This window comes from Globicephala melas, chromosome 14 (genome assembly GCF_963455315.2).
Source record: "Globicephala melas chromosome 14, mGloMel1.2, whole genome shotgun sequence".
Lineage (NCBI taxonomy): Eukaryota > Metazoa > Chordata > Mammalia > Artiodactyla > Delphinidae > Globicephala > Globicephala melas.
In genome coordinates, this window is record NC_083327.1 from 81,076,855 (window position 1) to 81,102,823 (window position 25,969).

Consider the following 25,969-nt stretch of genomic DNA (forward strand, 5'->3'; position numbering starts at 1 on the left):
AACATCTCGGAAGGTTTCCTCACCCTCCTTGACCGTCAGTATTCACCACCCCTGCGTGGGTCACCACTACCCTGGTCTCTGCCACTGCAGATTAATGTTGACTGTTCTTGAACTTCATACAAACGGAACCATACCACGCGTGCTCTGTGTGGCCTCACTTCATTTGCTCATCCTTACGTCCACAAGGTTCGTCCACGTTGTCACGAGAGTGAAGTTTGAACTTCTTCCTTATCGTGAGGCATCCCAGTGTATGAATACCCCACTATATATCCACGCCACTGTTGATTGACAGTTGTGTGGCCTCCAGTGTCTGCCTATTGGGATGAAGGCTGCAGTGAACATTCGGGCACATCTTTTCGTGGACAGTCATTTCCCTTGCTACGAGGGGGATGTATGTTAGTTTTAGCAGATATAGCCAGACAGCTTTCCATGCGGTTGGACCAATTCACGCTCCCACCGCGATGCGTGAGCATTCCCATGGTTGCACGTCCTCACCAATGCTTGGTATGCTGGCCTTTCTAACACCAGCCATTTTGGTGCCTGTGTGCTTTACTCCATAATTCTTAGCAATCCAAGATAAGCCAAAGGAGATTCATTTGGGTGGTTTTAATTGAAGTACATAAATTGCCTTTCTCATCGGTTACTTTTGGAAATGTTAAAAAAATACGAAGGCAGATTTGCTATTTTCTCAGTTTTTATTGCTTGTGCTCTGAGCTCATTGGTTTGAGTCGTTTGGGCAGGCTTTTGGATAGGATATTACGGGAAACGTCCCGTAAAATCTGTATTCCCAAGAACCAGGTTCTATAGATCAGGCTGGAAATTTAAAGAGATGGGAAAAGGCAACTCAAGTTTTTTTCTCCCTCCTTTTGTGGAGAGAGAACAAAGAAGGCAGGAAAAGAGGCAGAGTGCATCTGAAATCGATCTTACCCATTCTCTCCCCATCTCCCTTTTTCTGGAATCCTGGTAAAATGGAATGAATGGGCAGCTTTTTATTTTTATTTTTTAGTCACAGCATGGAGTGCTGAGAGGGAGCCTGAGGTCGAGACTGTTTATCACCTCAGGGATAAACCTTAGGTGATTCCTAAGCTGAGAGGTGACTCAGGCATCACCCCCTCTGTCCTGCGCCCCCCGCAGGACCCTCCTCCCAGTGCCCGCCCTCTCCGCTTGCCCCCATTTAGTCCCCATCACATTAGATGATAAACCTTCACTGCCACCCACCCCCCCGCAGCAAGGAAATATTTCAGTCACTTCTATGCACTCGATGTAGCAGCACCTCGGCCCTAGGATCTCAGATGTGAGCAAAGCAGAGAAAGTTTCTGTTTTGTGGAGCTTATGTTCTAGATGAAAAAGAGAAGGAGGGAGAGGGACAGGGCGATAATTCTTTGTCTGGTGGTCACAGGTGGCCTTAGGAAACCTGAATGAAGTGGGGACGAGCCACGTAAGCATCCGGGGAAGGAGCTTTGCAGGCAGGGGAGCAGCAAGAGCGAGGACCCCGTGGATGGGGAGAGCTGGCACTGGAGGAGGAGCGGCGGGACCCTTGTGACTGGGGCTGGGCAGGCGGGGGCGAGGACAGCCAGAGTGAGGTCAGGGGCTAGCAGGAGATGCCAGCGTGGATTTTATCCCGATCATGAAAGGAAACCACCTGGCTCTGCACAGGGCGGCCACGCGGCAGGACTGTGGCTCTAACTGGGCCCTCTGGCTGCTGAGGAGGGCGGCCTGGGCCCTGACAGAGGCAGGGCAGTTCTCTGAGGGCAGGGATGCTGTGCATGTCCAGTAGAGCATCTTGCCAAATCGATCAAAGGCCACAGAATTTGTGACAAGGGCCCCCCTCTAGATATCTGAGTGAATTCCTTTATCTTCTATCTTTTCGGAGCTGGGAGGTGTGGTCCCTCACTAAAGGCTTGACTTGGGTTCTCCACCAGGCGGAGGGCAGCTGAGACCTGGAGAGACTATGATGGCCCTGGGCTGTCTGGGTCTTAGGGCCACCGGCTCCGCTCTCCCGGGAGCCTCATGCTGGCGGAGTGAAGGAAGCATACCTTCCATGGGTAGCCGGCTCGTGGGGACAAGGGCCAAGATGACACGCTGTCTGTGACCCCAGAGGCTTTGTTGGTGAGCTGGCCTGTCTCAGGAGCCACTGGTGGTTTAGGGCTCGGGTAAACACCTACCAACCAAGTGAAGTGGATGATGGTGCCCCAGGAAGGAGAGGGCTTCCTGTACCTCCAGCTAATCAAGAACCGAGAGCAGTCTCCTGGGAGGAGACGAGGGTTCGCTTTCCTCATGTTCTCAGACTGTTCTGAAAGGTGTTTGGGTTAAAAATGTGTTGGGAAATGAACACTCGACTGAGGATGAGAAATCTGGTCTACCAGCCCCAGGACTTCTGCCCGAGAGAACCATGCTGTTGAGGACCTATTATATTTCAGGCACCATGCCAGCAACCACAGTATCCACGATAATTAAAAAGCCAACACTGATGGCGTGGTCACGGTGCACATCTGACACGTATTATCTCTAAATCTCACAACAACCTATGAGCTGGGTAAAATTATTCCCATTTCACAACTGAGAAGACTGAAGCACGAAGAAGTAAATCGTGGACTTCCCTGGTGGTGCAGTGGTTAAGAATCCGCCTGTCAATGCAGGGGACACGGGTTCGATCCCTGGTCCGGGAAGATCCCACATGCCGCGGAGCAACTAAGCCCGTGAGCCACAACTGCTGAACCTGCGCTCTAGAGCCCGTGAGCCACAGCTACAACTACCCAACACAGCCAAAATATAAATAAATTAATTGATTAAAAAAAAAAAGAAGAAGAAGTAAAGCATTTGCCAGGTCCCACCGCTGACGGAAGGCCGAGCTGAGATTCGAAAAGCACATTCGTCCCTCTGCCCAGCGGGGCCTCCCCTCATGCGTCATCATCAAGTCCCGAAACCTTTCAGGACTCAGTTTACGTATCCACAATGGAGGGGTCAGATAAGACAATCTTTCCGGCCCTTCCAGCTCTGAAGTCCAAGGTTCCGATCACGGCTTTTCCCGGCAACTCCACGGGCACAGTCCTCACTTGCTCTCCACGCCCTCTGTGTGTTTCTTCTCCAGATCTGCACTGGTTGAATATCGTGGTAGCTTGTGTTGGCCGAATGGGAATCACCCTCGCGTTCCAGATGGTGTGCCTGGTGAATGCTGAGTTGTACCCTACGTTCCTCAGGTGAGTGCACGGTGGTGTGGGCTGGGTGGCCGCTGGCAGAGCTGTGGGCCAGCCAGGCTCGGTGAGTACCATCCGCCAAGATGCCCCAAGGGTGGATTGTCTGATACTGAGATGGGGGCTGGGCATCAAAGACGGGGCCTCGCCTAACCTGGTAGAGAAGGTGAAATGCACAGGTTCAGTGGACTAAGGGTCGCATCGTGCCCTGCACGGAGGGCAAGTGCAAGAGAAAGGCACCTGGCACAGAGGAGAGAGCCCTGCGCGGCGCGTGGGAGGCTGAGGTGCAGCCCTGTCCTTAGCGCCGACCAGTTGTCTAAACTTCCGCAGCTCCACGGACACCTCTGGACATAAGTTGCTTAAGAGCAGTTCATATTTGTACAGTGACAGAGCATTGCCAGACATGGGCTGCGGGTCATCCTATAATACCATTGTGATCCCCATTTTACATATGAGAAAACTGAGGTTTACAAAGAGAAAGAGACCTTCCAAGAGTCACACAGCTAGAAAGTGGCAGGGCCCAGACAAGAACCCACTTTCTTTCTTTCTTTCTCTCCCTCCCCCTTCCTTCCTTCCTTCCTTCCTTCCTTCCTTCCCTCCTTTCTTCCTTCCTTTCTCTCTCTCTCTTTCTTTCATTGAAGTATAGTTGATTTACAATGTTGTGTTAATTTCTGCTGTACAACAAAGTGATTCAGTTATGCATAATATGTATATATATTCTTTTTCATATTCTTTCCCATTATGGTTTATCACAGGATATTGAATATAGTTCCCTGTGCTCTACAGTAGGACCTTGTTGTTTATCCATTCTGTATATAATAGTTTGCATCTGCTAATCCCAAACTCCCAGACTATCCTTCCCCCACCCCCTCACCCTCTTGGCAACCAAGAACCCACTTCTTTCTGACCTTGAAGCTGATGCTTTTCCCATGATGACTCTGTAAACATAGCAACAGGCTTAGATGACTCATTGCTTAAAGCCAGGTTTGTTGAAGTAGAATTTTCTTAGAGCAAAATTCCCCCTAAAAGGTACAGTTTGATTAGTGTTGATTATACTCGTTTCACCACCATCACAGTCGATGTAATATAGAGACATTTCCATCACCTCCAAATGCTTCCTCATATCCCTTTGTGGGCCATCTTCTCCCCTCCCACCTCCAGTACCTGGCAACCACTGGTCTGATTTCTCTCCCTGTGGTTTTGCCTTTTCTGGAATATTACGTAAATGAAATAACATAGCGTGTAGCCTATTGTGTTTGGCTTCTTTCACTTGGCATCACGGGACCCGTCCACGCTGTGGCGTGTATCAGTGCTTCGCTCCTTCTTATTGCTGAGTAGTGTCCCGTGTGTGGAAGATGTGCCAGGATGTGTCTGTCCATCTCCCAGCTCATGGAGGTTTGGGCTCTTTCCAGATTGGGGTAATTACGATACACCTGCCCATAAGAATTCACATGCAGGTCTTTGAGTGGACATATGTCTTCATTCCTCTTAGGTAAAAACTTAGGAGTGATTAATTACGTGGGACTGAGTGAACTGATGAGGGTGATTATAATTTTTGTGACTTTCTGTTTGAATAAAAAAAAAAATCCCACAAGGACTCAGAGGCAAAAAATATACAAATCAATTTTCACTGCAAAGTAAAGGAGCGGTTACAGTGGAGGATTCCTGGACTGAATGTCAATATTAAGACATAGTATGAGTGTGTTTCGTGTTTGGTAATTGCAGTCATTGTTGCTTTGTGGGTCACGTGGTGGATGTGAGTTTAAATTCATGAGAAACTGTCCAAATGTTTTTCAAAGTGGCCGCACCATTTTCTGTTCCACCAGCTGCACGTGAGAGAGCTGGTCGTTCTACATCCTCATCAGTCCTTGGTGTCGCCAGCTTTTGAAAAAATAAGTAATTCTCGGAAATGGTGGTATTACTGTGACTTTTTTTTTTCCCCAAGGAGAATTTTATTGATGGGACTAGTTTATTTCCCTTCCAAAATAAATAAATAAATAAACAATTGAAACTAAACGAAGTAAACAATCTCAAATTTTTATTGTCTTCATAACAAAACAAAACATGAAGCTCAGAACTGGATCACTTGGCCCTTTCTCTTCTTATCTCCTCCCAGCTCAAAATGCCTGCATCTCTTAATAGCCAGCATCCTCTTAGATCTGCAGTTCGGCTCAACGCGTTCAAGCCTCAGCACAATGTTCTTTGTAGTTTTAGCCTTTTTCCAGAAAATCGGCTTAGTCGGCCCACCATAGCCACTCTGCTTCCGGTCATACCGCCGCTTTCCCTGGGCACAGAGAGAATCCTTGCCCTTCTTGTACTGTGTCACTTTGTGGGGTTGGTGCTTGCCACACTTCTTACAGAAAGTCCGGCGGGTTTTAGGAACGTCCACCATGTTTGCGAGGGCACTATCGGCACGGAAAGAGCTATTATTGTGAGTTTGATTTACATTGTCCTAATTACTAATAATGTTGAGCGTCTTTGCATGGACTTGTTATCATCTGTATCTTAGAAGACTTCGTTTAAATGAAGAGCATTTTTTTTTTTTTTTTTTTTGGTGTACGCGGGCCTCTCACTGCTGTGGCCTCTCCCGTTGCGGAGCACAGGCTCCGGACGCGCAGGCTCAGCGGCCATGGCTCACGGGCCCAGCCGCTCCGCGGCATGTGGGATCTTCCCGGACCGGGGCACGAACCCGTGTCCCCTGCAATGGCAGGCGGACTCTCAACCACTGCGCCACCAGGGAAGCCCCAGATGAAGAGCATTTTTATTGTAAAAGTAATTAACCACTTTATTTAAAGCTTTAATTCTGATCTTTGTTAGAATTTGGCAGATTTCCTTAAACTCGTTTTTCCTCAAACTCGTTTTTCCTCTGTATAAATTGTTTCTTCTCCCCATGTCATCAGACCAGTGAAGCCTAAGAAATATTCCAGCTCCCCATATCCCCCTCTTACAGCGGGACAGCTCTCAGAACCCCTCCCTATGCCAGAAGACACAAGGGTGACTCTGATTCACTCTTTCCTCTCTCCTGCCCATCCCTTCGTTAAAAGGCCCTCTCTCATATCCTCATCTGGAAAAGGTTGCTTGGAATGAGTACAAACAGACGAAGACAAATGAAGGAGAAACACCTACATCTGGCAGTTCTGAGCCGAGTCTAAAATAGCCGGGCCAAACAATTCCATTGTCATGGCCACTGGACCCAGGGGACTGACTCAGAATGTAAACTGCCTAAGGTACTGAGTGCCTGGCGCTGGGTGGAAGAAGGCCAAGTGACATGTCCTCAAGGAGCCCTTGACTGTTTGTGCAGAGAGTCAGTCTGATGAGGATTCTCAGTAATTAGGAAGGGAGGCCAGGTGTTCAGAAATAACTTAAACTTGATCCACACACACCACACACAAAAGTAAGGCAGTCATGAAAGTTTCAATATTTTCAATCAATTGAATCAAATTGAAATTGGAAAAAAGGGATTATTACTTTACAAACACTTCAAGTGCAAACAGTTTCTAGTTAAACCATTTTGACCCTGCTTCTTATTCATAGGAGGTTTTAGAGTTGAACGGCGTCCTCCTTCTAACTGTCTGCAACATATATTGTCAAGAACGTTCTTTTGGCTTCAGTTTGCTCTGCCTTGTGTTGAAAATCATCCTCCTGCTTTTACCTCATCACTATATTATGAGCTCCTTGAAAGCAGGAACTACATGTCATACCTCTCTGTACCTCCTGACACTGTTCTATAGCTATACTAACCAGTCACCTGGTGCTTGTAGAATGAACGAATGAAGTATCACAGATGTATGAACTTTAAAGAAGGGGCCTAGTTCTTCACTTTGTCTAGCGTCTGTGTGCTTATCAAATTTTTCTCTCTTTTTAAGACTTATTTTCTTAAAATTGTAAAAAAAAATAAGGGTGTCTTTTTTTCCTCCTCTTGGAAATCACACTAATGCTATTAGAAGAATGAGAAACAGAAGAAAAAAAAATGCAAATGCCATTTTTGAAACTAGGATGACCCTGAAAGACAATAGTGAACAAGAAGGGCTGCCTAATGCAGTGAGTCTAAGAGGGTCTGGAAGACTCCAGGGAAGCTCCCTGTGGCGGCAAATTTGAGACAAGGCCAGTGGTTTTCCAAAGCAGGAAGTGTACATTGAAGGGTCTAACCCACAAGCCCTTGCTGCAATAACAGGGAGGATGCAGGGCTGGGGGCGTGTGCTTCCTCCCCTGGGTGTTGTGTGGCTGGAGATGAGCCAGGGAGGGCAAGGCTGTGGGAGAACATTCAGGAACCTTTGAGGGAGCAGTGTGCTGTGAGGTGGGGTGGAAGAGAGAGACCCTGCAGGGTGAGAAGTCCTGTACTGTCAGCCCCTGTAGACTAGGGATAAGAGAGGCCAATGCATCTAAACACAGACAACCCTGGTCAGAAAGAAAACGTCTAGTAGCCTAGAACGTGCCCCTCCCCACAAATCCTTCTAAAATAGCTGATACAGAAAGAAATCATAGTACTAAAAGAAGAAGAATAACTTAAAAAGTAACTTGCCCAGGAGCTATACAAATATATCATGAGATGAAAGGGGGAAAGGAAGAGGAAAAGCAAATGGCAAATGAAGAAAATGCACAGGGATAAATATTGTCAGAAAGCAAATAAAAAGTGTGGCCAAATATACTACAGCTAAATGCAAAATATTAATGAATCAATCATCTCTATAAAATAAGAGTGTAGGGCTTCCCTGGTGGCGCAGTGGTTGAGAGTCCGCCTGCCGATGCAGGGGACACGGGTTCGTGCCCCGGTCCAGGAAGATTCCACATGCCGCGGAGCGGCTGAGCCCGTGAGCCATGGCCGCTGAGCCGGCACGTCCGGAGCCTGTGCTCCACAACGGGAGAGGCCGCAACAGTGAGAGGCCCGCGTACCGCAAAAAAAAAAAAAAAAAAAAAAAAGAGTGTAAAGCAGAGATGCAAGTTCTTGGGAGACTATGTGATAAGACAATAGATGAAGTCAGCTCAGGCTAAAAAAAACAAAAAGAAAGATTAAAATATTTGACAAATGAAAACTACTTTGAAAGCATTACAAAGGAGAACTGATATAGTAAAGGCAAGACAGGCCTAAGAATTGCAAAGTAAGATTGAAATAAACAGAATTTAAAAGGCTTAGAGATCACGTTTAAACATATGTTCCCCAGAAGATAATTGAAATAATGAAACAAAAGAACGTCAAGAAAAAAAAAAACTTGAAGAAAATGTCTGAAAATAAAAGAATGCTTGGATTTATAATTTGGAGTGGCATATGCCGTGTAACAGAACAAACTGACCCAGAACACACACACACAACATCAAGAAAGGCACATCACAGAAACCTTAAAAAGCAGTCAGAGAAAAAAGACATCAGAAAAAGGAACAAAGATAATAAGGCCAGTAGATTTCTCATTGGAAACAATGCAAACAAGAAGGTGGTAGAACAACATCTTTGATGTACTGAAAGAAAAACTGTCAACCTAGAATTCTTGACTCATCAAAAAATAAACTTTCAAAAAATGGATGGAAAATAAAACCTTTTTCAGATATATAAAAGCTGAACAAGTTCGTCGCAAGCAGACCTGTACTACAAGAAATGTAAAAGTCTTTCAGAAATAAGGAAAATGATATCAGGTTGGCAAAAAAAAGACCCAACTCTATGCCGTCTACAAGAAACTAACTTTAAATTTAAGGGCAGAGATAGTTTAAAAGTAGAAGTATGGAAAAGATATTCCATGTGAACACTCATAAAAAGAAAGCCAGAGTGGCTATATTCCTATAAGACAGAGTAGACTTCAGAGCAAAGACTATTGTCAGGGATGAAGAGGGAGGTCATTTCAAGTAGACAGTTTCCTTACATTTCCCCTCTGGCTTTCTTTATCCTCCATTTCTTAATATCCTCTCTTTATCCTTCCCTGTCCCTCTATGTGAAAGAAAGAACTCTAATGACACCAACCAATTCTCCAATCTCCAAACAATTCTTACAATCCAATTCTGACATTAACTACCTGGAATTAGTGCAGACTTCACAGGTTAAGGCTTCGTCCCACATGACTGCCCTTACTTTAGATGCTAGTTGCAAGCCCCGCATTGTACACCTACACTTCTGACCACTGGCTATAAATCAGATTCCCGTGACCCCCTCCTTGAGTTCAGTAACTTACTGTAATGGCTCACAGAACTCAGGGAAGCACTTACATTTACTGGTTTATTATAAAGGATAGAAACAGCCAGATGAAAAGGTACACAGGGCAAGGTCTGGAAGGGTCCTGAGCACAGGTGCTTCTATCCCTGTGGAGTTGGGGTGTGCCACCCTCTCGGCACATTATGTAGGTGTGATTGATTAAATCATCAGTGATTAACTCCATCTCCAGCCCCTCTCCCCTCCCTGGAGGTTCAGGAATGGTGTGTTTGCTTTAAAACAAGTTTATCATTTGGAAAATTGATTCACAGAGATGTCATCTTTTTTGTTCTCTGTATTTTATCAGGAACCTTGGAGTGATGGTGTGTTCCTCCCTGTGTGACTTGGGTGGGGTCATCACCCCCTTCCTGGTCTTCAGGCTGATGGAGGTTTGGCAAGGCTTACCACTCATTTTGTTTGGTAAGACTTCGTGGAACATTTATCATTCCTTGTTTCCAGCTCAGTGTGAATACTCGAGAACTATTTGATGAGCAAATGGTACCCCTCAGCGAGTGTACAGAAGGGAAGGATGGCCCCTGCTCTTTCATTGGCTCCTGGATCACTCTGTCTTGCCTCACAGGGAAGATAAGATGCTGTTCCTAGAAGGTGGGGGCCAGAGGTTTATGTCCTACGGCTCTGGAGTCCAATAATTCATTCTATGGAATAGAATCGGAGAGAACATTTGACATAGCCTCCTGGTTTCTTACGAATTTGACTCCCAATTTTTGTGTATTTAACATGTAATTGCTAGAGGTTTGAAGATGCTAGATTATCATCCCTGTTCTGCTTCCAGATCTTAACAATTGACAGCAGACACAGGGGGACAAATGGGAATCAAAGTTTAGTATCAGCTTTGTTACTGATTATATTGGGTTAGAGAAGGAGGAGGGGACTCTCCCACCTCTTCCCAAACCTACCACTCGGTGGAGGGCAAAACGGCTGCCCATGTAGAGAGTTTCCAGGCCTGGGCCCAGGCGAACCCACGAGGGGCGATGGGGAGTGATGAGTAACAAGAGAGGCCCACACTGCCCACATACATATCACCTAGGCTCCATATCAAATGTATATATGGTAACATAATATTTATATATAGTAACTGTAATATAATGTTATAGTTTATATATAATGTATGTTATAAAGTATTATATAATTATATATTATTATATATGACAACAAATTATTGTATATAACATATATTATAGTTACTGAATATAAATGATAATATATAAATTATAGTTAGTATATACAAACACTATATTGTATTATGTTAAATTAATGTAGTATTTTGTATATATAGTAACTAGTCAAAATTGAGTCCCACATTGTTTTTGAAGTACCTGAATCAATAAATCCCCTTAATACTTAAACATCAGTTACTGTGGAACTAGATACTTATGTGGAAGTAAAACAAAGACAATATGCCCTTTTCTTACTCTGCCATTTCCCCAGTTATTCTATTGCTTTAATTTTCTAGATGTTCCCAACTTTTTAAAAGTGACCCTCACACGCGTGTTACCTAGGCATCTCTTTAGTTAGCTGTCATCGTATGTAAATGGTATTGACCATGCTCTAATGGCTCCATGTGAAATTTGTCTCATCTGAAGCGGCTTTGGGGCTAGTTGCCGGGGGAATGACGCTGCTTCTTCCGGAGACCAAGGGGGTCGCTTTGCCAGAGACCATCAAGGACGCGGAGAACCTGCGGAGGTGAGCTCTGGGCGCTGGGGCAGACAGTCATCTGGTCTAAACTGTGAGATAGAATGATTTGTCTGTGATACTGGGCACATGGAGCACCAAGGTCCCTAGGTCACCCCCCGAGTTAACAGCTCTGAGTTGGAAGTTATTTTTAAATCAATCTTTTGTCTTTTTAGCGATTGTTGGTTCAGATTCCTTAGTGACTTTCTTCACAAAGAAGAATGACTTAAAACTTTCATTCCTATGATGGGGACAAGTGCTCAATGGAGTCCCAGGTCCTACCCTTAAAGCCATAAAAAAGGAAGGAAGGGGCTTCCCTGGTGGTGCAGTGGTTGAGAGTCTGCCTGCCGATGCAGGGGACACGGGTTCGTGCCCCGGTCCGGGAAGATCCCACATGCCGCGGAGCGGCTGGGCCCGTGAGCCATGGCCGCTGAGCCTGCGCGTCCGGAGCCTGTGCTCCACAACGGGAGAGGCCACAGCGATGAGAGGCCCGCGTACCACAAAAAAAAAAAAAGGAAAGGAAGAAAGACAAAGCATTTGATGATGTGGTCGTTACAGGCTCGGTTCTCTGGATCCCACAGTAAGGACGCACGTGTCCCTGGGAAGTAGAGAATAGACTCCGTGGACTCATTAGGGCCTGGGTTCAGTCCAGGGGTGGTCGCCTACTTGGCCAAGTGACTTTGGGAATGTCATGGAACCCTATAACCTTCATTTCCTCACCTGAAGAATAGCCATGATAATACTTGAGAGGGTTGCTGTGAAAGTTCAATGAGATAAAGTAGGTGATAGCGACTAATCCATTGCCTGGCACATAGTAGGTATTCAATAAATCTTAGATTCTCTCCATTCTTCTTGCATATGGTGTGATTTCCTCAGTGACTCTCAAACTTAGTATGCAGAAGAATGCAGACTCCTGGGCCTTCTAGGTTTCTGACTTGGTAAATGAATGAGGGAACCCGGAAACCTGAACTTTTAATGACAGTCGATACCTGTTCAGGCCCTCTGTGCTCCTCGCTTTGAGGAAATCTGCATTTCTCAGTGCTGATAAGGGACAGACACTCTATTTTAACTGCAAACACATCTTGTAATTGCTGGAAATAAGCTTCTTGTTGGTCCCAAGTCGTAGACATATATAGCTAAGGTTGACTCTCTGATTTTAAAATGTTTCATTATAATTTGTTAATAGGCACTTTCTCATCTTTTAAGATGTTGTGTTTATCCCTTCACTCCATCTTCATAGCCATTCCTGGCCTGCCAGGTGAGGCCAGGGGCTTCTGCTCTGAGCCCAATACCTCCCTGTTCACCCTGTGTTCTTGATAATGCCCTGCACAAAGTATAATCATCACTTATTTCATTATCTGCTTTCTCCGCTATCCTAATTCCATAAATAGTGGCCACAGTCTATTGCCGGAGAGATCATTTCAATGACACCTTCTTCCCTACTTTCCAGGAAACAAGGCCAGGGAATGGGAGTAGTGGTAGCTCTAGCTAACAGAGGGCTCATGGTGCGTCAGCTTCACTGAGTTTCAGGTGCCTTCTCACTCCATCCTCCCAAAACATGGCAAGGCAGCTCCTGTCATTAGCATACCCATTCTACAGATGAAAGCAATAATGACAGATACCCTCAAAGTCCCCAGCTTCAAAATGGAATGTTGACTGTCAGGTGATGGAGTGAGGCAGCAACACAACAGGTGCTCTGTGTGAAGGGTTGGCAAACTCTTCCTGTTAAAGGGCCAGGGAGTAAATATTTCTGGCTTCAGGGACATTGTCTCTGTTGCTGAGTTCTGCCCTTTCAGCAGGGAAGCAGCCACAGACAGGACACAAACGAATGGGTTTGTGAGTTCCAGCACAACTTTATCTATGGATGTTGAAATTTAGATTTCATCTAATTTCCAAGTGTCAAGAAATAATATTTTATTTTTGATTTTCAAAAACTATTTAAAAATGTAAGAAACTGTTCTTAGCACACAGGCCATAGCAAAACAGGCAGAGAACCAGAACAGGTCACTGGTGGTCTCTGCTGACCCTTGTCTTCTTTGTCACCTGCTGTTCTTTTTCTCACCTCTTCTTTTGAGACTTATTCCTGGGTACAACTTTGCAACAGTTTCTTAATCAAGCCATTATGTATTTTATTGAATTAATTAATTTTGATTGATTAATTAATTAATTTATTTATTTTTGGCTGCACTAGGTCTTTGTTGCTGGGCGCAGGCTTTCTCTAGTTGCGGTGAGCGGGGGCTACTCTTCGTTGTGGTGCGTTGGCTTCTCATTGCGGTGGCTTCTCTTGCTGTGGAGCACGGGCTCTAGGCGCATGGGCTTCAGTAGTTGTGGCACGTGGGCTCAGTAGTTGTGGTACGTGGGCTCAGTAGCTGCGGCGCACGGGCTTTGTTGCTCCGCGGCATGTGGAATCTTCCCAGACCAGGGCTCAAACCCGTGTCCCCTGCACTGGCAGGCGAGTTCTTAACCACTGCGCTACCAAGAAAGTCCCCCATTATGTGTTTTAACTTAGATTTTAAATTTTTGATTGCTACAGGAAAGCAAAGCCCAAAGAAAACAAGATTTACCTTCAGGTCCAAACATCAGAATTCAACTCGCAGGCACCCGAGAGAGATGCTCCGCTGGGGACCGGGTGGCAGAGATGAGGACAGAGTTATCATCTGAAGAATTGCTCAGAAGCCCTAAGCTTTTCCTCCTACTTGCCTGCCCCTAAGTCAATATCAGTTCTAAAGAACACTGTGCTTTGTTTTGTTTTATTTTCTTTGTTTTAAGTCTCTCAAAGCCCTGGCTGTCTTTTATCTACTTATCCTTTCCAGTGAAAGCTGTTGGTGGTTACCAGGTACTTAATTATCTAAATTATTTGGAAGGTCCAATAGAATTTAAATACTGTTATAAAAGAGACCTCCGTAACTGGTTTCCTAGAATAAGTATTGTTTTATTCACTCTCTGAAAGAAAATGTCTTTGTATTTGTAGGTGCCTGTGTTGGCAAAAGTATTTCAACATGTAGATTTCTTGGAGGGCACTTTTTTTTTTTTTTTGAGGTACGCGGGCCTCTTACTGTTGTGGCCCCTCCCGTTGCGGAGCACAGGCTCCGGACGCGCAGGCTCAGCGGCCATGGCCCACGGGCCCAGCCACTCCGCGGCATGTGCGATCTTCCCGGACTGGGGCACGAACCCGTGTCCCCTGCATCGGCAGGCGGACTCTCAACCACTGCGCCACCAGGGAAGCCCAGCACTTGGTTTTTAAACACGGTGGTTCCTCCAGCAAACTCTCCCCGAGTCCCGCTTACGCATAAAACATGCTCCTCATCCAGAGACCAGAGGTACTGTGTGCTTTATTTTAGGGAAGACGTTTCTGCCACTTACATTCTAAGAATACTTTATTCTATTTCACTCTTGCTTTTAGTTCTTGTTGGAGATACTAGAAGGTGAACTCATGCCAACTATGGAATATCACAGTAAATATAGCAAAGAGAGGAGTTCAGTTTACTGTGAGTTAGTAGTAACTGGTTCAAGATCTGGTTCAAGAAGTGATTGCATTCCTGGAGTACACAAAAACTTTACTTAAATTTCTTTAAGCGTGAGACAAACCACAAAGGCAACATACTGGGCACCCTTCGGAGTACATTGGGGGAAAAGAGATTCTAATGTGAATTGGTGGCATGATCAAAGACCTGTGGTCGGGCTTCCCTGGTGGCACAGTGGTTGAGAGTCCGCCTGCCGATGCAGGGGACGCGCGTACGTGCCCCAGTCCGGGAGGATCCCACGTGCCGCGGAGCGGCTGGACCCATGAGCCATGGCCGCTGGGCCTGCGCGTCCGGAGCCTGTGCTCCGCAACGGGAGAGGCCACAACAGTGAGAGGACCGCGTACCGCCCAAAAAAAAAAAAAAAAAAGTTCCTCCTCTTTCCAGGCCTAGATTTCAGGCCCTTCATCCTCCAGCTCTCTGACTTCTTCTCCATGTGCTGACATCCTCTCTGACTCCAAACACTGGCGCTCATAATCTACCCTCTACAGTTTGCCGTCCAGTCCAAAGGTCCATACGTCTCTAACTGTCCAAAGAATGTTTGGTTTTTAATCTGCTCTGCTATCGTAACCCCAGACATTAATATTAGCAATAAAATCTAGAATAGCTCTTCATTAAAAGAAGTACCCTTTAAACATTTGGTCGTTGACCTGCGTACGGCCAGCTTTTGTGGCCTAATCTTAGTCTCAGTCCAAATTTGAACTTGTGGCCAAGTGTCTTGGAAATACTTGTAACTTTGCTCGTGGTTGAGGCTGCCTCTGCCCTGCCTGCTGACAGAGTCAGTGGGACCATCTCATATGCACTCCAGGCGCCCATATTTTAGTCTCCCGTTCACACTTGCTTGAAAGAAATTAAGATCCAGAAGGAGTTGCTGTGAGTGAGAGGCCCACGTACCGAAAAAAAAAAAAAAAGTACCGGAAAAAAACAAACAAACAGAAAGAGTTGCTGTGGCTAGGCCTATAGGGACAAGAAAAATTCAAAATTCAAAAGTGGGGGGAACGTTTTTGCCAAAGAGCAAAGACTGTCAGGGATGACTAAGGTCACGCTAAAAAGACAAAGATGCCTACATATGGAGGGCTCGTAATGGCCAAGCAGGGACAATTTCAACATCATGAAAACAGTAATTAGAGTCTATTGGAACAAGCTGAGACTATAAAAAGAGTCACAATCCATGATAATACTTAAAAGGAGCAAATAATAGGAATTGAGCCAAGGAAAAAGCACACATGAGTTTCCAATAAAGTTTATAAGGCATTGTATTAATTGTTCAACACAACTAATATGAATTTGCTACTCACGGTTAGATTAATGCCAAGGTTAACAATCATAAATCAGAAACAGATGTAGAAGGAAAGAAAACATGCTAAAAATATATAACATCTATGGTTTTATCATTTTAAATTAAAATATGTGGGCCATCCAGAATTAAACTGACCTGGAAACCAAGGTCAAGTCTTTCAGGGACTCATTCCAAGTTGAGAACGATAGGTTAGGAATAGAGCATGTAGACTTGCTTGGTCCACATGGGAAAAGATGACCCGAGCAGGATGGAGGGCTGGCAGATGGAGAGGGGCTACAGAGGTCCATGGGCATTGCCCCAACCATGACTCACGATGCCAACAGGTAGCTGCTGATGTGGGCCTGGCTGCCCAACAAGCCAGTTGTGTGTTGGGCAGAAACAGTCATGGAATTATCACCTTCAAAGATTAAAAAAATAATAATATTTCAAAGTGATACAATTTCTTAATTCATCCTGAAAAGATGGAAATTACGAGACTGTTCCTTCCTACCTTATCTATCACACTCTAATAGTAATTAGAGTCAAACCTTCAAGTGGCACTATAAATCCCAGGCCAGCACCCTGAAAAATTCTGAAATTTTTGCAGACATGGGCTCTCCCCACTTCCTCCTGCTCTTGTGGACATGATCAGGGAGGGTGAAGACAGTGAAGGGGCCATGGCCCAGCGAGACCTGGTGAAGCCCACCTTCACGGGATTGTGTCGCACCCCATGGAGGAGCAAGTCCAAACTGTTGCCTTGATGATTGAATTGGAAGAGAACAATCAGACATGTGCACTTAAAACAATATGTATTCTTCTCCTTTTTTCCAGAAAATATGAGGGACTCACTTGATGATAATCCACTAACAATTAGCCAGAAGGCTAATAGGGGAGGGGCAGAATAAGGTGAAAAACCCAAGACTAAAATAGATGACTAATAAGGACCTGCTGTAGAGCACAGGGAACTCTACTCAATACTCTGTAATGACCTATACGGGAAAAGAATCTAAAAAAGAGTGGATATATGTACATGTATAACTGATTCACTTTGCTGTACACCTGAAACTAATACAACATTGTAAATCAACTCTACTCCAATAAAAATTAAACACAGAAAAAAAGAAAAACCTATGACCCAATTCAAGGGCATGGAAAAATATTGTCCAGGGATTTGGGAAATAAAACTGATGACCCACTGTCATTTGAAATTGGGAGACTCTTGAAGATTTTTCTTTTTCCAGTACGGTCCCTGTGGACCAGCTGCTCCTGACATGGTTGTGATTGTTAAAAGCTGGAGACACAACCCACTGCATCTGACCACTGGAGTTCCAGGTCCTAAACCAAAGGCTGTCCTCTAACAAGAAAGATGGATTTCCATCTCATCCCAAAGGCTCATGGAAGACATACAAGTGGCCCTTGAAATCTTGTTCTGTGCTGGCTTTGCTCTAAAGGACAGTTGTACGATGTTGGACCACCACTATCTGTGGGAAAAGGCTGGGTAATTCTAACATTTGGTGCAGGAATCCTGGTTAATTCAGTCAAAGTAGCATAGTTTCTGGCAATGCATGTGTGAGAGCCACTGCACAGAAGGATGCAGAGATGCTAATTAATTGTAAGTTAAAGAAAAATGACATACTTGGTAAAGACAAAAAAAATCAACACCAAAGAAATACAGTGAATGAATTAATGACCCTAGGTAAAAATGCTCTTACCTAGGAATTGGGTCATTATCCGATAATCATTATTGTCAGGCTGCACAAATGGGCTTCTCTCACCCATATCCCCAGACTTTTATTTTGTCTTGGATAAATAAAGGCCAAGATCAAGGCATGCTATGCCTCAAGAAGTGTCTTAACTGCTTCCATCAATTCATCAATCCATCAATCCAACCATTAATTCACTTAGCAGTCGTTAACAAACCATCTATTATGTGCCAGACAGTTTAGGTACTGGGAATCCAGTTAGAGAAGAAGAAACAAAATCTCTTGCTCTTATAGAACTTAAGTGCTAGTTGGGGGAGACAAACTAAACCAATAAACAAATGATTTAAGTAATTTTCAAAGGAAGTGAAGTCACACAGGACAACCGGATGCAGAAAGACTTGAATGTAACCTCCCCACCCCCCGAGCTAATTTAGTTTAAGTAATTCTGTAAAAAATGTTTTCCTCTTTTCTCAGATAGAGAATATGTATACATTTATACCTTGGTTCCTGAAAAGTGTATATCCCTTCTCTCTTCTGAGGAAGGATTAAAAATACATGTAAATCGTTTTATTTGATGTTCTTTTCTGCCCCCTGGTTGTAACACCCCTTCCTAAATCTATTTAGACAGAGAATTGTGTCTTAGTTTACTGTTCTTGTCCAGTAAGATTTGTTGACATTAAAACTCTGGGAGGCTGTGAGTGAATTTCTTTATGAAGCTACAAATTCTGCCTTCTTAACTTTCAATTGCTGGAGTGGGATGGCCCCCCAGTTCCCAAGTTTCAGCTCTAGGCAGCGGGCACACTATTTTATTTGTCTGCTTCTAGTGGGAACAACAGCTCCCACTGTTGCTGTAATTTTGGGAGCAGGGCCTCCCATCTGCTCTTGTAATTTTCCAATTCCCATGCAGAAGGCTGAAAGCAACTCAAGTAATATTGAGATACTGTTTAGGTGTCACACTTAATCAGAAAAAATGGGTGGGTGGAACCCTTTAACCAACATCAGACTTTTAAAAAAAATAAATTTATTTATTTACTTATTTTTGGCGGTGTTGGGTCTTCATTGCTGCGCACAGGCTTTCTCCAGTTGCGGCGAGCAGGGGCTGCTCTTTGTTGTGGGGCGCGGGCTTCTCATTGCGGCGGCTTCTCTTGTTGCGGAGCACGGGCTCTAGGCCCAGGGGCTCAGTAGTTGTGGTGCATGGGCTTGGTTGCTCTGTGACATGTGGGATCTTTCCAGACCAGGGTTCGAACCCGTGTCCCCTGCTTTGGCAGGCAGATTCTTAACCACTGTGCCACCAGGGAAAGCCCCAACATCAGACTCTTGATGCCAGGACATTTCCATCTCATTGTGAGCCAGAGAATCAAAGTGCAGTCTGGCTGGAGATGGGGGGCAAACCCATTTTGCAGTGAATTAAAACTGTTCTAATATCCACTTGTCTGTACCCCCAAACTTTGAAGAGTGACCCACACATTCTGCTTGTGTGAATGTGGTGGTGACATTTCCATTTAATAACAAGAAACACAATCCAGGAAACTACCTTAGTTATTAATTCTAGGGGAAAAAAAAGGAGATTTCATATTCAAAAAAGAAATCAGCAGAGAAAACGTAACCAAATATTAGAAAGATTTAGGAGTTCAAGCCAAAGTGACAAACACAAAAAGTGAGCTATCAGCGAATGTTTCCTTTTAAAAGAGTTCCCCCCACAAAAAGGAGAAAATTCAAGAAAATCCCTAATTCATGTCCTCTCCCAGTTTCTAGAAGATTATGGAGTCATGAAGAGGGAAAAGAAATTTTTTTTTTTTTGCGGTGCCCGGGCCTCTCACTGTTGTGGCCTCTCCCGTTGCGGAGCACAGGCTCCGGACGCGCAGGCTCAGCGGCCATGGCTCACGGGCCCAGCCGCTCCGCGGCATGTGGGATCTTCCCGGACCGGGGCATGAACCCGTGTCCCCTGCATCGGCAGGTGGACTCAACAACTGCGCCACCAGGGAAGCCCGGGAAAAGAAATTTTTAATAGATATACAGTAAGTCCTCTACGTACGAACCTTCAAGTTGCGAACTTTCAAAGAGGTGAACGTCGGTTCCATCAAAGTCAGGCGAGCGTGACATTGCAGCTCGCCCTCCATCTCCTGTTGCTGACGATCCTTCAGCTCTACCATCTCCCACCTTCTTTCCCTCCTCCATTCAGTAACTCTTCTTGCTGTTCACTCGATGCCAGCCCCTGGATGCCCGCTGTTGTACTGTACTACTGTACCTTTCAAGGTACTGTACTGTAAGATTAAAAATGTTTTCTTTATTTTTTGTGTTTGTTTTTATGTATGTTTTTGTGAAAAGTATTATATACCCATTACAGCACAGTACTGTGTAGCCGATTGTGTTAGTTGGGTACCTAGGCTAACTTTGTTGGACTTAGGAACAAATTGGACTTCGAACGTGCTCTCGGAACCCAACTTGTTTGTATGTAGGTGACTTACTGTATTACTTTTAGAAGAAAAAATCTGGAACACCAACAGAGGTAACAAAGAGCACACTGAATACTACAGAAAACCAAATTAGTGAATTAGGAGATGAGCTTGAGAAATTCTGCTAGAACGAGGAGAAGTGTGGCAATGGTGAGCAAGCAACTCATGCAGCTCAATATCAAAAAACAAACAACCCAATCCAAAAATGGGCAGAAGACCTAAATAGACATTTCTCCATAGAAGATATACAGACTGCCAACAAACACATGAAAGAATGCTCAACATCACTAATCATTAGAGAAATGCAAGTCAAAACTACAGTGAGGTATCACCTCACACCAGTCAGAATGGCCATCATCAAAAAATCTACAAACAATAAATGCTGGAGAGGGTGTGGAGAAAAGGGAACCCTCTTGCACTGTTGGTGGGAATGTAAATGGATACAGCCACTATGGAGAACAGTATGGAGGTTCCTTAAAAAACTACAAATAGAACTACCATATGACCCAGCAATCCCACTACTGGGCATATACCCTGAGAAAACCATAATTCAGAAAGAGTCATGTACTAAAATGCTCATTGCAGCACTATTTACAATAGCCCGGAGATGGAAACAACCTAAGTGTCCATCAACAAATGAATGGATAAAGAAGATGTGGCACATATATACAATGGAATATCACTCAGCCATATAAAGAAACAAAATTGAGTTATTTGTAGTGAGGTGGATGGACCCAGCGACTGTCATATGGAGTGAAGTAAGTCAGAAAGAGAAAAACAAATACCTCATGCTAACACATATATATGGAATCTAAAAAAAAAAAGAAAAAGAGAAAGAAAATGGTCAGAAGAACCTAGGGGCAAGACAGGAGTAAAGATGCAGACCTACTAGAGAATGGACTTGAGGATACGGGGAGGGGGAAGGGGAAGCTGGGACGAAGTGAGAGAGTGGCATGGACATATACACACTACCAAACGTAAAATAGGTAGCTAGTGGGAAGCAGCCGCATAGCACAGGGAGATCAGCTCGGTGCTTTGTGACCACCTAGAGCGGGGTGGGGGTGGGGTGGGGGGGCTGGTTGTGGATAGGGAGGTTGGGAGGGAGGGATACGCAAGAGGGAAGAGAAATGGGGACATATATATATGTATAACTGATTCACTTTGTTATAAAGCAGAAACTGACACACCATTGTAAAGCAATTATACTCCAATAAAGATGTTAAAAAAAAAAAAGTCAAGGAAAGCAGAAACCCTCGATGCGATACGCAGATGCAGAATATTCGATATGACGTCTCCTTTTGTTTTACCCCTAAGCTTGGGGCTTCGTCTGAGTTCCACAGAAAGCAGAGGAGTGCTTTGCTGGGGAATGGAATCTGGGTGAAGCTGGCAGTGTGGGAAGAGGAAGTGGGGCAGGGAGCCCCTTCCAGATGGCAGAGATATGGTGATATCCAGAATTACTGGATCGAGACAAAAGACCTTCCAATCTAATCACACCAAAGTTACCCCACAAGCATGGAGACAATCCTGAACACCCCTAGAAGGTGGGGAATTCCAACAATGCCCTCCAATTTACATCAAGTACATTCTGGTTGAATTATCTAAAAGTGGAAAATAAAACCATTTAAAATACTAGAAGATGATATAGGCCAAGATTTATATAATTTTGGTTTAGGCAAGACCTTCTACATATAATACCAATCAAGAAACCATAAAGGAAACCACACATAGATTTGTCCACTGAAATTCTAAAAACATTTCTATATGTGAAAAATCCCAAATAAGAAACTAAAATTGAGGATTCCATGCCAATCAAAGTGTTAATATTCTTCATATATAAGAGGATCTTGCCTATTAATAAGGAAAAGTGGAAGATCCCAAAGGGAAAATGGGCAAAGGACAAAAATAGTCACGTTACAGTAAAAAGAAAATTGCCAAGAAATATGAAAACATGCTCAACCTCACTGCTCAAGGAAACACAGGGTAAACAGCCATGAGGTGTGACCTTTTGCTGATCAACTTGGCAAAACTGTGTGTGTCAGTGGTGCGTGTGCGTGTGTGTGTGTGTGGAGGGGGGTGAGAGAGAAAGAGTGAGTGAGCGAGAGAGAAACCGTGTGTGGGGATGCGGACACGGAAAAGCACACTCTCCCGGGTAGTGTTGGTGGAATTAACTCGTAACACATTCTGAAGGACAATTTGATACATGCGGCAAAAGTCTTTAAATGTACATCACATAGCTAGTAAATGGAAAGCTCTCATCGCTACACCATCCCAGCTCTTAAGCACTCCTGTCTACTGCCTCAGCTTTACTGCAGTTGCAGACACAAAGTAACAGCAGTAAAGACAAGTCAAGCCTCTCTCTCTCTCTGGCCTTCCTCACTTCTCTCTGACACTGTCTTCCCTCTTTATCTTCTACTGTCTCTTCACCCCATCGCAATGACTTACCTAGTTTGATCTGTTGGAGAACCCTGTTTAATCGGTTTAATGGGACTTCCTTTCCTTAGGAACACTTGACCAATCCCCCCTTCTCTGGGATGCTTTAGAAAGAATCACTCACTAGTTGAACTTGGCCACGTTCTCTGGAGCCAAATTTAAAAGGAGGGAGGGGGAATCTCTTTTTTAGAGTTTCCCTTTGTCCTCTCATTAAATTAATTACTATCCCCGCTGCACTTCACATTGAATAGCGTTCTCTTGGCCCTAGAAGAGAGAAAACCATTACGTGTTTGAGCTGAGATGATGATGCGTCAGTGTCTCACCCGGGGCAGTCTATTCCCACGTAGGAAAATTAGAGACAGCAGGGCTTGGCTTTGGAGGGGTCCCCAGAAAGCACCAGTGGCTGCTCTCCTTTGAAGACCCAGGAACAGATGTTTTCCTGGCCTCCCAACTCAGCACGGCTCAAAGAAAAAAGCAACCCACATTGTCGGCTGTGGGAAAATATTTTTGTGTATTTTGTACCAACCCATGTTGATAAGGGGCCTAACAGAGCCTGTGAGAGGGGATGGAGCTTTGGGACTGTCTCCCAGTTACGTTCTGAGTGTGAGGGTCCCAGCCAGGGAACATGGGACAGGGGCACAGGATGTGGGGATGTGGCGAACGCTTCCCAGGTGGGAGCAGCCTCCCAGACAAGAATCAGCCAATATCCTAGTTATTCATGATGGCTGAGGCTCAGAGTCTAAATGGTTATTCAGAATAGGGAATTAGAAAAAGTACCACAGAATAAACCCAAAGTAAGAAAAATGAAGATAAAGATAAAAGCAGAAAGTAATGAAATACACAACAGAGATGAAAAGAAAGAGATTGAAATCAACTATGCTTCAATACAGTTAAAAAATATATTAAAAAAAATAAAGTAGAGATTGATAAAAGAAGACCACAGACCCAAAATGGAGTCACTGACGCTAGGTCAGGCCACCAAACCAGAGCTTAATACCTAACTTAAGTGAAGCTTCAAACTCCCCCAGAAATACAGCCTTAACCTGTCAATCAGGGATTTTCTGGTCAGTACCAGTGAGGGAATCTGTCACATGGGCCCTCTCCATCCCCCAAAGGAAGGTGAGGTAGCCCACCTAATAAGACCCCTCTTTCACCAAAGGAAGTTGACCTAATCTGAAATAATCCTATTTTCTGTTTATGACTTCCTTGTCCTGCCTTTAGAAAGTTTCCCTTTCTGTCACCCTTTGGAGCACCCCTGTACACGATGGATGGGACACAGGCTCATGTATGAATTGTTCAATAAAGCCAATTAGATCTTTAAGATTTACTCAGGGGAATTTTGTTTTCTAACAGGATGCATACATACGTGAGTGTGTGTGTGTGTGTGTGTGTATGCATGTGTGTGTGTGATAAACATTAAAAGCAAGGAAATGAGAGAGACAAAATCTGGAACAGCTGTTACCTTTGGTGTGATGGGCGCTGGACCAGGAATGGATTCGGGAAGGAAACTTTTATCAGTGACCCATCTGTCACATATGTACTTTTGTAGGCAGCAAATACTGACTAAGAAATATATATATTTTTAAACTTTATTTATTTATTTATTTAGGCTGTGTTGGGTCTTTGTTGCTGCGTGTGTGCTTTTTCTAGTTGCGGCGAGTGGGGGCTACTCTTCGTTGCGGTGTGCAGGCTTCTCATTGCGGTGGCTTCTCTTGTTGCAGAGCACGGACTCTAGGGGCACAGGCTTCAGTAGTTGTGGCTCGTGGGCTCAGTAGCTGTGGCTTGTGGGCTCTAGAGCACAGTCTCAGTAGTTGTGGCACATGGGCCTAGTTGCTCCGTGGCATGTGGGATCTTCCCAGAGCAGGGCTTGAACCTGTGTCCCCTGCATTGGCAGGTGGATTCTTAACCACTGCGCCACCAGGGAAGTCCCTAACAAATATTTTAAAAAAACACATGCATTACAGAAAATCGAGGAAATGCCAAAATTATGAAGAAGAAAATTTATTATTATCCCTACTCTCAATCTTTTTTTTTTTCTTTTGTTTTTGCGGTACGCGGGCCTCTCACTGTTGTGGCCTCTCCCGTTGCGGAGCACAGGCTCCAGACGCGCAGGCTCAGTGGCCATGGCTCACGGGCCCAGCCACTCCGCGGCATGTGGGATCTTCCTGGACCGGGGCACGAACCCGTGTCCCCTGCATCGGCAGGCAGACTCCCAACCACTGCGTCACCAGGGAAGCCCCGTACTCTCAATCTTAACGCTATTTCTCTTTGAACCATTTTTGGATCGAAGCGTTTCTAAAATGTTTTCTGTTTTTTCTTGCTTTCTGAAAGAGTACTTGAAAATACTTGAAACTGTTTTTACGATTTATGGTTGTTTTGTGGACAAAAATTACTGTGTGGTGCTCTAAGCTACCGACAGTCTCAGGACATCTAGACCGGCTCCTGGACATTTGCCCCTTTGTGAAGTGTCCCCGGGCTGCCGAGCATGTGCAGTTAGTTTCTAGTGTGTCTGTTTTCTTAGATTGTTACGGGATAAGTCACACTGCTAGACTCTTCTGAAATGCCTCTTTAGCCTCTGCCCCCACATCTAATAGCCATCCTTTTGCTTTCCTCCCTAAATCTCTCTCTCATCGGCCTCCCTCTCTCAGCCCCTCCTCGGGCCAGCACTTGGCGGCTCCACATGCCTCCGGCTGCCCAGCCCAACTCTCCCTGCCCGACTCTCTGCCCACAAGGTCAAGGTCAACACCCCTGGCCACTCTGCCTGCCTGTCCACTTCCTGCACACACTGAACCTCAGCCACCCAGGGTATTTTCCCCAAACCTGCTGCCATCTCCACATGGAACGCACTTTCTCCTTTGTCTGCAGATTCCTGGAACTGTAGCTAAGTGTCAGCTCCCCAGGGAGACCTGTCCCCATTCAGGAAGCAGGCCCAGCTCTGACTTTGGGAGCGCAGGAATTTCCTTCCTGTTTGTCCCCAGGCACACTCTCCACACTGTGCTGTCATTACCGGGTCACTTCCTCCATCGCCCATGAAGTCAAAGCCCCCATCCATTTTGTTCATCTCATCCCGACGCCTGGCGTCATGCTGGCGCTATTATTCAGTAACCCGTAACTCCCAAGTAGAGAAGACCTGCACACTCGGACTGCACTGTGGTTAGTAGTCCGTGGTTAGCCCTCTAGTGATGAGGGACATTCCAGGCACGGTCCTACTTACAGTACCTGTTTGTTGTGTTTGAACTGGGCCCCTGCTGGGCTATGACCTCCGGGGCTCAGCGTCTGGGTAGGCTCACTCCTCCTACGGTTTCTGACCCTTGTAGCTCTGCCTGACATGAAAATTATCACTGAACATCTGTTTGGGGGTAAATACCTGTAACATTCCACAAGTTTTCCTGGGGATGAGAGTTGGCTTAGAAAATATGCATATTTTCTAAGCCAATATATTGTGCAAGCAAAAGATGAATATGGACCTTTTCAGAATTCTTCTTCTTATCAAAATCTAAAGATGATAAACATTTTTGT

General features: G+C 44.9%; 2 protein-coding genes across 2 annotated transcripts in view; one reads left to right on the forward strand and one right to left on the reverse strand.

Moving 5' to 3' along the window:
- The window catches only part of LOC115851268 (solute carrier family 22 member 1), a 32,862-nt gene extending 19,159 nt beyond the window's left edge, over nucleotides 1-13,703 (forward strand). The window contains exons 8-11 of the mRNA XM_030853003.2: nucleotides 3,092-3,200; nucleotides 9,677-9,789; nucleotides 10,974-11,073; nucleotides 13,595-13,703. Coding sequence (XP_030708863.1) covers nucleotides 3,092-3,200; nucleotides 9,677-9,789; nucleotides 10,974-11,073; nucleotides 13,595-13,703 — 431 coding nt within the window. The remainder of the gene's footprint in view (nucleotides 1-3,091; nucleotides 3,201-9,676; nucleotides 9,790-10,973; nucleotides 11,074-13,594) is intronic.
- LOC115851270 (large ribosomal subunit protein eL42-like) lies at nucleotides 5,266-5,611 on the reverse strand. The gene has a single exon (XM_030853007.2). It carries the CDS (start codon nucleotides 5,584-5,586, stop codon nucleotides 5,266-5,268), a length of 321 nt encoding a protein of 106 aa, XP_030708867.1. The 5' UTR covers nucleotides 5,587-5,611.
- Nucleotides 13,704-25,969: the final 12,266 nt, after the last annotated feature.